The sequence below is a fragment of the Colius striatus genome, chromosome 9 (assembly GCF_028858725.1).
Source record: "Colius striatus isolate bColStr4 chromosome 9, bColStr4.1.hap1, whole genome shotgun sequence".
NCBI lineage: Eukaryota > Metazoa > Chordata > Aves > Coliiformes > Coliidae > Colius > Colius striatus.
In genome coordinates this window covers 13,356,538-13,368,278 of record NC_084767.1, presented here as the reverse complement: position 1 = coordinate 13,368,278, position 11,741 = coordinate 13,356,538, and the positions used below count along the sequence as shown (strand labels likewise).

Genomic DNA, 11,741 nt, shown 5'->3' with positions numbered 1-11,741 from the left:
CTGGTTCTGCAGGCAGACACCGGGGGAAATCTGCCTCCGCTGTGACACCGGGGAGCGGAGCCGGGCACCTGCTCCCCACGCTGCCGGCACAGCCGCTCCCGCGCTCCCGCCCGCGGCTCCCGCCCGTCCCCGCCTCCGTCCGGCGGCCCCGCCCCGCCCCTCCCGCCGCAGCCGCTGCTGGGTCCGGGCCTGGGCAGGCGGGGGGGCCGCGCCAGGGCCGGGGGCCGCGCCGGGGCCATGCTGGGCAAAGACTACATGCTGGCCATCGTCCTCGTCAACTGTGACGGTCAGCCGCGCCGGCGGGGCGGGTCTGGGGCCCGGTGGGGCCCACGGGGCGCGTCGGGGGCTGCGGGGCCGGGGCCGGGTCGGGGCTGCGGGGCCGGGTCGGGGCTGCGGGGCCGGGGCCGGGTCGGGGCTGCGGGGCCGGGTCGGGGCTGCGGGGCCGGGTCGGGGCTGCGGGGCCGGGTCGGGGCTGCGGGGCCCGCAGGCCAGGTCGGGGCCAGCCCCAGCGACTGCAGCGGCGCCGCGCCCGGCGCTGTCCGCGGTGCTGAGCGTGCTGGCGGCGGCCCGCGCTGCGGGAGCCCGGCCCGGCCGCGCCGCCTCCGGCCCTCCCAAGGTCGCGGGGAGCAGCCTCCGGCCCAGCCCGGACCCCCACGCGGGTCCCGGGTCCCGCGGGGCGGAGCGAGGCGCAGCGGAGGACCGCGGCCTCGGGGCGGGCAGCTCGCGGGGGCGCGCACAACCGTGCGGAGCCGCGCCGCGCCACGGGCTCGTACCTAGGCGTTCTCCAGCGCTCGGGGTTCAGGGAGGTGGGGATTAGTCAGCCCTTCCTAACTGCAGCCCTCCATGGGTGCCTTCTTCCTCACAGCCCCCACGGTCTGCCCCCAACCCCGTTCCCCGGCCAAGCTGCGCAGAAGCCGGTCTTGGTCATCCCGGGGCCGTTGACAGAGTGCTGGAGACTGCATGCTGGCAGCAGGAGCTCTGAGCTGGCAGCCCCGGGCCCTGCCTTCCTTTCCCCAGGGTTCCTACCCCCAGGGTGCCTTCCCGGGCAGCCTCAGGCAGCCCATACTCCCTGTGCCCCTGCCAGGGTCACACCATCCCTCCGGGTGCTGACCATGCAGCAGCCTGCACTGACAGCTTGCCTGGGGTCCACCACTACTGCAGCCTCTCTGGCATTGCACCAGGCCTTCCATCACTGTGCTTCTCTCCTGGGCCATGTGTCCAGCCATGCACCCAGGACCCTTTCGCTGCTGGATGAAGATGCTTACTTCCCAGGGCACCCTGTAGCTGGGGAACTTCCTCCCTGCCACCTTACCTCACACTCTCCTTCTGCACAGACAACCTCTGGAGTGACCAGAGCTTGGAGACAGACCCCGACCTCCCCCCAGGCTGGAGAAAGATCCGTGACTCTCTGGGTACCTACTACTGGCATGTACCGACCGGAACGACGCAGTGGCAGCACCCTGCACACACCACGGGCCCAGAAAGGGGCCCAGAGGCTGATGGAGAGGAAATGCTCCAGGGAACGGTAGGGCATGTGGGCAGGGGGGTGAGGGCTGCTCGTGTTGGATACCATCCGGTGGCATAAGCCTGCTGAAGGGCTCTCTGGGCACTTGCTGGTCCAGCATCTCCTTGGAGCAGGCCTGTTTCTGTCACCCCAAAGTCCTGCTCAGACTACTCCCAGCCAGGGTTAAGCCGCTTGATAGGCTCCAGCAGGCCCCATGTTGGCCTCATCCTGGCTACAACAGATGCCAACAAGCTGAGGTCCTGCAGTCCTGGAAGGGAGGGCTCCTACCTGGTGCCCCTTGATAGCCTCCTTTTTCCTCTTCTCCGCCAGGACTGCAAGGGCCCTGGGGTGAAGCACTCAGCAAAGGACAGGCCCATTGCCAGCCCCATGGCTTCACTCTCACGGAGGTAGGGCTGCCCACGTGCTCTGCTGGCCTGTGGGGCATCACTGACCAGCAGGGGGTCTCAGGCCTCCTCCCCCCCCACCCCTAGCAGCCTCATGTGCTGAAGCCAGCAGGACCACCCTGGTCACCTCCATGGGATGCTGCCCAGCTGGTGGCGTGGGGCTCTGCCACTGCCAGGGCATCCTGGCATTTCCCTGGGTGCCCTGGCTCCACGCTGCCGAGTGGGAGCTGCCTTCCCCACCACCCCATCCCTCTGCAGGACCTCGCTGACCTGGCACAGAGACGATTCCCAGCCCAGCGCAGAACTCGGCTCCAAGGTACCACACTGGGGGCTTCGCTGCGGCACCATGATCTGGGTCTGGCAGAGGAGGGGGCAGGAGGCAGCTGGCAGGGGCAGGGATGGGAGCGATAGCAGGGGCAAGCGTGCTGGCACTGTGAGGGGCATGGGACAGGGCGGCGCTGTGCTGGCTGCGCACCCAAGCCACCCGTGTCTCTGCTCAGTGCTTCGCTGTGCGCTCGCTCGGCTGGGTGGAGATCCCCGAGGAGGACCTGGCACCTGGCAAGAGCAGCATCGCTGTCAACAACTGCATCCAGCAGCTCTCCAATGGCAAGGGCCAGGGCTCTGCAGAGAACAGGGGTGAGGTGAGAACTGGAGACGATGCTGTCAGGCAGGGTCCCCGGGACCACTGCTGCTGAGGCTGCCTGTTCCCACCAGCAAGGATCATGCCGGGGGGTTGGGAAGGACAGGGACCAGTGGCAGAGCCATCTCTCCACATAGGGCATCCATGGGGTGTTCCCAAGTGTGGGGCAGGTGGCTCTGACAGGGCTGTCCTTTGGGGACAATGACAGGGGTGCTGGGCTGGGGGCTGTCACCACACATGGTAGCTGGAGAGGGCTGGCAGGGGAGTGCTCCCATGCTTGTGGCTGAGTCGGCATGGGGGTGTTGGGGGTGTTCTTACACATGGGCTGGGTGCTGGGGGTGCCCAGGCTCTCTGTCAGGGAGTCGCTGACCCTCTGCAGGGCCAGGACCTGGTGATGATCCTGAAGAAGGACACCATGAGCCTGGTGGACCCTCTCGACCACAGCCTCGTCCACCGCCAGCCCATCCTCAACATCCGTGTCTGGGGCGTTGGCTGCAACAACGGCAGGTGCTGGGAGCCGGGACAGGGCTGGGACTGGGGGCACCTCTGCCTGCTGAGGGCAGGAGGCAACCCAGCAGTAACCTGTCCGTTCCTCTCCCTTCCCGACTGCTGCGGTGGCTGCAGGGACAGGTAAGGGGCTGTGGGACTGGGGGGCAGTGCTGGGCTGGGGGGGTAGCCAGGGTCTCACTGGCTCACTCATGGCCTTGCAGAGACTTCGCCTTCGTGGCTAGTGACAAGGACACCTGCGTCCTCAAGTGTCACGTCTTCCACTGCAATGTGCCTGCCAAGGGCATTGCCAAGGCCCTGCATGAGATGTGCTCCAAGGTGGGGTGCGAGGGCTCCAGCGGGTGTGGGCACAGCCCCGGGGCCTCGGGGGAAGAGGGGAGGCACCGGGACCCCTGTCTCTTGCAGATTGTTGCCGAGCAAGCCGTAGCCAGCAACAGGCTGCCACGCGCCGACACGCTGGGGCCTGTCTCCACCGAGGACCTGCCACTGCAAGGTACAGCCCTCATGGCACTGGCCCTTGGCCTGCCCAGCTCTGTCCCCTGGGCTCCTCGGGAAGAGGGGGAGCATATGGGGGGGTCCCTTCCACCTCTCATCTCCTGGCAGTGGATATCCTGGAAGCGGTGAGGCAGTCGATGCAGACCTACGAGGCGCTGTACATTGGCAGCCTGCCCGTGCCCAGAGCCATGGGTAAGCACCACCGTCCCTGCCACTGCCGGGATGGGCCCAAGAACCCCTCACCATGGGGCAGCTGAGCGGCTACGCCCCCTGGCTGGGCAGGCCCTGCCCCTGGGGCCGGCTGGCGGCACCCTGTCTGCGCCATGCCTGCAGCTGGGGTGGTGGCCGAAGGGATCAGGGTCTCCCACTCTTCAGGGATGGACGTGCTGAACGAGGCCATCGAGAAGCTGACGAGGGGCCCCGGGAGGGAATGCTGGACGCCCTCCCTCATCCGTGTGTCCGACACGGCCATGAGGGTGCACCCCGCGCAGGTGGGCAGGAGGACAGCACGGGGGGCTCCGGCAGAGACTAGCAGTCGGCTGCCGCCGCGGTGGGATGGGCAGCCCCTGCGGGACTGGAAGGAGTGGCAGGGCTGCCCGGGGCCTGGCCAGGGGCAGATGGGCCCACGGGGTCCCCGCCGCAGGAGGAGGAAGCAGCACACATCTGGGAGTGCCAGGTGCGGTACGTGACCTTCCTGGGAGTGGGCCGCGACGCTCACACCTTCGCGCTCATCGTGGACACGGGGCGACGCTTCCAGTGCGCGGCCTTCTGGTGCGAGCCCGACGCCGGCACCATCTCGGAGGCGGTGCAGGCAGCCTGCATGGTGAGTGCGGCCGCGGCCCCGGCACGCCCGGCGGGGGCAGGCCCGGGCCGGGCGCGGGCAGAGCTGGGGGCCCGGCTGGGATGCCCCGTCCTGGGGAGGGCAGCAGGCGCAGGGACGCGTCGGTGCCGGGGCCGGGCCGCGTCCCGCCCCACGCCGCGCTGCTCCCTCGCCCCGCGCACACGCTCTGCTCCTCGTGTCCCCGCAGGTGCAGTACCAGAAGTGTCTGGTGGCCGCTGCGCCGGGCGCTAAGGCGAAGGGTGCGAAGGGTACGACAGGCCGGGACCGGCCCGGGCCGGCGGCCTCGGGGGACGCCGCCGGAGGGGCGGACAAGGCGGGCGGGGGCAGGGGCGGGGCGGCGGCGGCCACCGCCCGCAAGCGGGGCCTCTTCTCCTTCCTGGAGGCGTTCCGCCTCCGGCGAGCCCTCCTGCACAGCCCATAGCGGGCCGGGGCGGGGGCCGGGGCCGGCGCCGGGGAGGCCGAGGCCCCGCTCCCGCCCCGGAGCCCGCCCCCGCGCCCGCCCCTCGCCCCCGGCGGGCGGGAACCGCGGCGGCGCCGCCCCCCCCCGCCCCCCCCCCCGCCGGGCGGTGCCGCGCGTGACGTGGCGGGATGGCGGAGCTCTACGTGAAGCCGGGTGAGGGGGCGCGCGCCGGGGGGGGATGGAAGGGGGGCACAGGGTGGCACCGCGGGGCCGGGGAGGGTGGCCCGGGATCCCGCGTGCGGGGCGGGGGGCTCTGAGTTCCCCTCAGGGTCTCACCGGGCCCTTCGCTGTCGCAGGGAACCAGGAGTGCGGCTGGAACGACCCCCCTCAGTTCTCCTACGGGCTGCAGGCGCAGGCCGGGGGGCCCAGGCGGACCCCCCTCACCCGACGGGCCCCCCCTCCGCCCGCGAGGCCCCCAGGTCAGCGCCCGCCGGGTCCCCTGCCCTACCCTACCCTGCCCGGCCGGGCCCCGGGCCGGGGGTGTCGGAGGGGGCCTCTCCGCCCCGCTGTAGGTCTGGGTCACGCCCGCCGCCGGGGCGCTGGGCCTGGCCCCCGGGCTCCATCGCGGTGTCCGGAGGGGAGCGGAGCCGGTGTCACCGGCCATCGCTGGCGGCCCCGGGCGTGCTGAGGCCAGGCCGTGCCGGCACAGCTGCGCCAGCCCTGCGCGGCGCAGCGGGCTCCGGTCCTCTCTCCCTTCCTGCTCGTCCCGCTCGGGAGGCTGGCAGCCTGCCGTTCCGATGCCCCGCTGGCATCCCCCGCGAGTGCGGCTGGGCACTCGGGGGGGCCCCACGCCGCTACCTCGTCCCTGCAGGTGCCGCCCCGGACGCGGACCCGGCGCCGGACCCCGCCGCGCCCCCGCCCCGAGCGCTGGGGCCGCCCCCGGTCGGCCCTGCCAGACCCGGCCCGCGGGTGGAGGGCGGGCGGGCGCAGGCTGCAGCGAGTCCGGAGGCGTGCGAGCTGCCCGCCGACGCCGTCCTGGCACCGCTGAGGGAGGCCCTCGCCGCCTGCCGCCCCACGGTGCAGGTGAGGCCGCGGCCCCTTCCATCCCCTGCAGCCCCCGGCCCTGCCCGGGCACAGGACAGGCAGCAGCCATGTGACCGGGCGCGGGCTGCCCCTTCCCACCATGGTGGGAGTGAGGAAAGCCCTGCCTGCCCCTGCAGCTTCCCAGAGCAGGTGGGGGGCAGGACCCCCGGCTCCAGTTTGTCTCTTCTGGCAGAAACAAGTGTGCGACGACATTGGTCGGCGGCTGACAGTGCTGGGGGATGCGTGGGCGCAGGGGAAGCTGTCGGACCCAGTGAGGAAGAGGATGAGCTGCCTTGTGCAAGGTAAGAGGCACGGTGGGGGCTGCACCCGGGCCCATGCCAGGCCCCGGAGCAGGAGCACCTGCAGGAGGGTTGGCCCCACACAACTGAGAGGGTTCTCTCCCGGCAGAGCTCCAGCAGAAGCACTGGGATGCAGCTGACGAGATCCACCGCTCGCTCATGGTGGATCACGTGAATGAGGTGAGCCAGTGGCTGGTGGGGGTCAAGCGCCTGATCGCCGAGACGAGGAGCCTGCCTGCTGCTGGGACTGATGGCCACGCTGCCGAGGCTGAACCCAGCCACGAGGAGCCCTGATGCCGCGGATGGGGGCACAGACTGCGAGCAGGGTAGCCAGGGCCCAGGGTCCCCCCTGGGAGAAGGGATGCTGCTGCCCCGAGGGGTCTGGGCACCTCCTCTGCCTCCTCGTCCTCACCCAGGAAAAGGAGATTTTAATCATTGCAACAGTCAAGTGGTGATTCACTAGATGATGTTTAATAAACAGCACTGACCTGCTCCTGACCAGAGCCTGCTCTGGGATTCTGGCACCCACTAGATCCTGGTTCTTTCCCAGGAGCAGCTGTCTGAGGCCAGGGCAGGTTCAGCCCCCCAGACAGGAATAGATGCCCCTGGCAGTAGCCCCGGCCTCACTCAGGTCCTGCAGGCAGCGATGCATTTCCCTGGGCTGGCACAGCCTGGCCCTCTCAGACCCGCAGCAGCAGGCCCCTGGCACAGCTCTTCTGCAGGAGGTGGCGGCTCCCGCAGAACATGTGGCTGAGGAAGGGCTGGGACAGCCGCCCCGAGCAGCCTGGCAAGGCCAGGGCTCAGGCTGCAGCTACAGCCCTCCCTCTGGGCTCCCGCACATCCCGGCACTGCCGAGAGCCAAGTTTGGGACCTGACAGAGCTGGGTGGTGTTGGAGGCAGGGAGGGCACAGGCCAGGGCTGCTCCCTGCAGCGCTTGCGGGATGGCCACACTGGCTGCCACTGCCTGGGAGCAGACCCCGAGGCTCTGCCCTCACCATCCCCAGACTGGGGTAGCTTGCTCCAGGACGGGGAGATCTTTTGCACCCTCCAGGGCTTCCTGGTGCTGCTCTGCTCCTCTTGACTCCCCTCCCTGGGCCTCTGAACACTCACTGGGCCCCAACACAGAGATGCACCAGGCCAGCACAGGGGTTTCATGGTGTTTATTGATCAAGCATGAGCTCCTAGGCAATTGCACCAGCCAGTTGTGCTAGAGCCTGAGGTGTCACACGTCCATCCCCAGCATCAGAGAGGGCTGCAGATAGCTGGTCACAGTACCAGCACCTCCACAAGGCCCAGGAACAGGCCCAGCCATGGCCTGGAGACGGGGAGCTGGAAACTCAGATGTCCATCTCAAACTGGTCTTGATCTGCAAGGGTATGGAGTGATACAGAGCCAGGGTTAGGATGGGGCTGTCCTGGGAGGACATGGGCTAGATATGGGGCCGAGCTGGGATCTCCCCTTGTGCCTGTGGCCCCACAGAAGCCTGGCGTCCCAGGCAGCGCGGAGGCTGGGGCTGCTCACCTGGCATGGCTTCTTCGCTCTCATTCCGCTCCTTGAGCTCCTCCGGCTTGACGAGGCTGAACTGGGCCAGGGATGTGACACCGGGGATCTGGGGCAGGCAGCAGGGAAGGGTCCTGGCCACGGGTGAATTCTTGCACTCCAGCAGGAACTTGCGGTCGTAGATGATGCGGGTACCTGCCAAAAGCAGGGGGCTGTCAGGCATCGCTGGCCCTGGCCCGCCCCCCCTAGCTTCAAGCACCACAGCCTCAGGGATGTGGCTGGCTCTGGAGCCACTGTGGGGTTTCCCAGATGGCAGACTGACACTCATTCTTGTCCATCAGCTCTTCCCCACATTGTTACTCCCCTTGAGGCTCCTGGAGCTCTGCCAGAGCACAGCAAAGGGGCTTCAGCCTCAAGGCAAGTGCCCGTGGCAGCTGACACTGCAGCCCCCCCAGTGCTGCCTGTGAGGCAGTGGCCAGCTCTAAGACACATGGTACGAGCCCGAGGGCCGGGCTGCAGGCGCGTCCCCAGCGCTCCCTGAAGCTACAGGATGGCCGAGGCCAGGTGCCCGGGGCTCAGCCCGGCCCTGCTGCTCAGGGAGCACATGGTGGGTTTGACAAGTCACCTCCTTCTGCTGCCAGCCCGCTGCCCCGGGCGGTGTCCAGCGGGGCAGGCGCTGCCTCAGCCAGTGCACGCGGGGCCACGGCCGCTGCCCAGCGCTAGGCCCAGGCTGCCTTCCCGTGCCTGGCTGACAGCACCGAGCTCCTGCGTGGGCTGGGCCGAGCCCTTCCCAGCACTGCAGATGTGACACAACTAGATGGGCTTGTCGCAGGCCTGTGCCCACACGGGCTGTGCCCACGGCTCTACCCGAGCAGCCCAGCCCTGGGCTCTGGGCACGAACAGCAACGAGAAGGGGCTGTGGCAGGAGCTGGAAGGGGGCGAAGGCAGGCCCAGGGTACCCTGGGGGAGGTCGTGCTGACCCGTGCTGCTGCACTGGGGGAACCGACTCCTGGCACCACCCCTGCACTGGGCATGACCTGCCCTGCAACCGCTGCCTCCGCCTGCTCCCCTAGTACCGCGAGGCTGCGACAGCCCTCGCTGCCAGCAGCATCTTCCTACAAAGCTCTGGGGCTCCATTTTCCACTCCAGCTCCAGGCTGCAAGGGAAGCCAGCACCCCGTGAGCTGCAAGGTGGAGCGCTCAGGAGGAGCCCTGCTGAGGCAGGAGCTGCCACGAGCAGGCAAGGATGGGGTGGCTCAGGCCTCTGTCCCATCCCTGCGCTGGCTCTTGCCCTCTGGCATGGAGCTGCAGCCTGGGCAAGGCAGGGTTCAGCGGCCCCGGGAATGGGGCAGGAGTTGGTGGCCAAGGAGCTCTCAAGGAGGGACTGGGGAGGGGCTTAAGAACCCTCTCCCAGCACCTCACCCCCAGCCCTACAACAGCATTTGCTTTCAACAGTTACTGCTAACACAAATGTTTCTCCTCTAGCCCTTGTGCAGCTCAGGGAGGACAGCAGCAGTTCAATGTTTTTTGCATTTGTTCCTCAAATACTAGGAAAAGTATCTGACTACCAGCATTTCTGAGGTTTATCTGCCTGCAGCAGAAGAAATACTGCTTGTGCACTCTGGGTTTTCAGACTCCTTCCTCATGCTCTTCCTGGTGCAACTGCTGCTGCAGGAAAGGGTTTGTGTGGAGCAGGTGGGGAGAAAGGTCCATGTGGACGGGGGCGGTCAGAGCAGACACCGCTGACCGCAGCACGGCCTCTGCATCGGCACGGAGCAGACACAGAGGAAAGCGCAGCCCGAGTGCAGAGGGGAAAACAAATCCTCATCTTGAGCGGCATGCAGAAATCCCCTTCTTCCTCACAGAAAGGACTTGAGGAGCTCTTTCAAGAAGCTCAGAATTGGACACAACACACTTTTGTTCTGTGGGAAGTGGTTTCTGCTTTCCTAAGATCTGCTTCTAGGCAGCTGGTCACAGTGAGCCAAGTGAAGCACCATGGCATTTACCTGCAAGCTGCCCATTTACTTTCTGCAAGTCAAGATGCCATCAGCTGCCACCTTGTCAAGTTGGCCCTTATTTCCAGCCCTTGAACAAAACTGACCTCTCAGGCCACCCACCTGGACAAAGAGCACCAGAAGCAGCAGAACTAATGCAGAAAGGAAAAGAAACCCCAACACACAACCATGTTCACAGGGGGAAGGACTCTGCAGACCCAAGCCCTGACTGCATCCACGTGCTAATTACATGACCCTGGAAAGATGCACCAGCAGGCACAGCAGCAGCTACCGCTGACAACAACATACAGCCTCTGCCAAAATTCTCACACACAACCTATAAATACTGTTCACCTTTTATTGAATGTTCAGGGAAATATTTCACATCAATACAGGCTACATAAAGTAGAGCCACTATAAGACAGGAAATTTACTCAGCTTTTCCTTTTAAGTCCGTAAACAGTTGTACAAGTATTTACCACCCCGGAAGGCTGAAATCACGGCATCGGCTAGGTCTCTGCTGCACATGAGCAGCACTCAGCAGTGTTTAGCCACAATCTCTAGTTTCGTCTGATCTTTAAGTTCAGAATGGCTAAACTAACTGGAGAACAGAATCAGTTTGTATAGGTAAATTGATTTGTTCTTTCACCACGGGCAATCAATTTTCCACCGTTACGGCCCACAGAAAATTGCTTGGATAGGCACATTAAAAGAATCCCCGGGGTTCTTCAAGATCAGAAAGTTTCCCATACAAGACTAAAAAAGGACAGACCCCCCCCCCCCTTTAAATCAGTTGACGTACTTGAGATGCATGTTTCCAATGTGAGGTGCCCAGGTGCCAGGCCAAATCTACAGCAAGAAATAAAAAGACAAGTCTATTATGAAAACAAATCAAGGTTCCTTTAACAGAGCGTTTCACCACGAGGGGGCAAGCTAAGGCTTCCCCTGCAGCACGGCCAGCCCGTCCCTCGGCTGGGAGCCCTCTTCAGCTCTGGACAAGCTCTGACTGACAGCCTGCAAGATGCTGAGGGTGGGCGTAAACCCTCTCACTTACAACTGAGTCCCATTACCTGGCTGAGCAATCTTGAAATGCTGCTCATTTCACCTGAAAGGTCTGGCATGGCTGGCGCCATGTATTGTTATAAACACACACATGCTGGAAGGGAAAAGTCATGCAAATGGTCTCAATTCAAATGGCACCGGGTAAGCTGGAAAAGAAGTCACCTATTGACAGGAAGGAAGGCACCCAAACCAAAACATAATGCTGTATGAAGCCCCAGGTGAGCAAGGATGGAAAAAGGCAGCCACACTACCTGCTGAGCATCAGTACATTCTGTTGAGTTCTGGACAACTTTGATCATGGGATTCCAGGCGGGATCTGGAGTATGGAGCCCGTTGAAGAGGGGCCCCCCCGGGCCGTCCGCCAGCTGCGGGTGCGAGGGGATGAGAGTGCCGCCATACATGGAAATCGGGAGGCCCTGAGGGAAGAGGAGAGCACCATCGGTGGAGAAGGCCCTGTAGGGATGACTGTAGTACCACACTTGCCAAGGTGACAGAGGCAGTTTACATCCACCTGTAATGTTCACCTACTGGCAAACGCCTCAGCACCGTGAGGAGTCGGGGCACAGCTGCACACCTGGTCTGAAGATGGAGTACGGTGACACCAGCACACAACAGTCTCTATAGAGTGCTTCCACCTGACCTCCTAAAGCCAGTTACAGCAGCTGTGCAAGGTGATGGCAGTGCTCCCTCCTCTGCAGCACACAATTACCTCAGTGCACACAGGGCTGCACTTCATTGGTGTCTGTACACAGCTTGGGCCTACAATGGCCATCTAAAATACTCTTCCAGTTCAGAAAGAACAAGTTACAGAGCAGCATTTTTGCAATTATGAGATTTCTTTCCCCTGTCTGAATTTGACTGCTGCTCTGCAGTTCAGAAGATTTCAGGAGCACGTGCTACAGCTACTTCTGAGATGTGCTGTGAGCAGCTCTGCTGTCAGGAGCCCTGTCCTGGACATTCCTGCAGTGGTGGCTGAGCTGACTAGGGCCAACTTGGCTACACCCGACTGCCTC

General features: G+C 65.0%; 3 protein-coding genes across 12 annotated transcripts in view; 2 read left to right on the top strand and 1 right to left on the bottom strand.

Annotated features, from left to right (window-relative positions):
• Positions 1-237: 237 nt before the first annotated feature.
• Positions 238-4,812, top strand: APBB3 (amyloid beta precursor protein binding family B member 3). The gene is given in 13 exon segments (XM_062002584.1): positions 238-286; positions 1,335-1,525; positions 1,835-1,911; positions 2,167-2,224; positions 2,409-2,549; positions 2,928-3,055; positions 3,173-3,178; positions 3,259-3,373; positions 3,461-3,548; positions 3,659-3,742; positions 3,926-4,128; positions 4,131-4,373; positions 4,579-4,812. Coding segments are annotated over 13 exon segments (1,617 nt in total).
• A 118-nt stretch (positions 4,813-4,930) lies between these two features.
• SRA1 (steroid receptor RNA activator 1) lies at positions 4,931-6,671 on the top strand. Its single transcript, XM_062003042.1, has 5 exons — positions 4,931-5,004; positions 5,148-5,270; positions 5,663-5,874; positions 6,068-6,176; positions 6,283-6,671. The coding sequence occupies exons 1-5, from the start codon at positions 4,980-4,982 to the stop codon at positions 6,465-6,467; spliced, it is 654 nt and encodes a 217-aa protein (XP_061859026.1). The 5' UTR covers positions 4,931-4,979; the 3' UTR covers positions 6,468-6,671.
• A 647-nt stretch (positions 6,672-7,318) lies between these two features.
• ANKHD1 (ankyrin repeat and KH domain containing 1) overlaps positions 7,319-11,741 on the bottom strand; it is a 110,366-nt gene continuing 105,943 nt past the window's right edge. For 7 of the 10 annotated variants that reach the window (XM_062003031.1, XM_062003032.1, XM_062003033.1 and 4 more), the window contains 3 exons: positions 10,980-11,144; positions 7,695-7,868; positions 7,319-7,539 (listed from right to left, as the gene is read on the bottom strand). In XM_062003031.1, the coding sequence (XP_061859015.1) occupies positions 7,396-7,539; positions 7,695-7,868; positions 10,980-11,144 (483 nt within the window). In that variant the 3' untranslated portion in view covers positions 7,319-7,395. Of the gene's footprint in view, positions 7,540-7,694; positions 7,869-10,455; positions 10,516-10,979; positions 11,145-11,741 lie in introns of those variants that run through there. The other 3 variants (XM_062003039.1, XM_062003040.1, XM_062003035.1) reach the window with 2 other exon arrangements.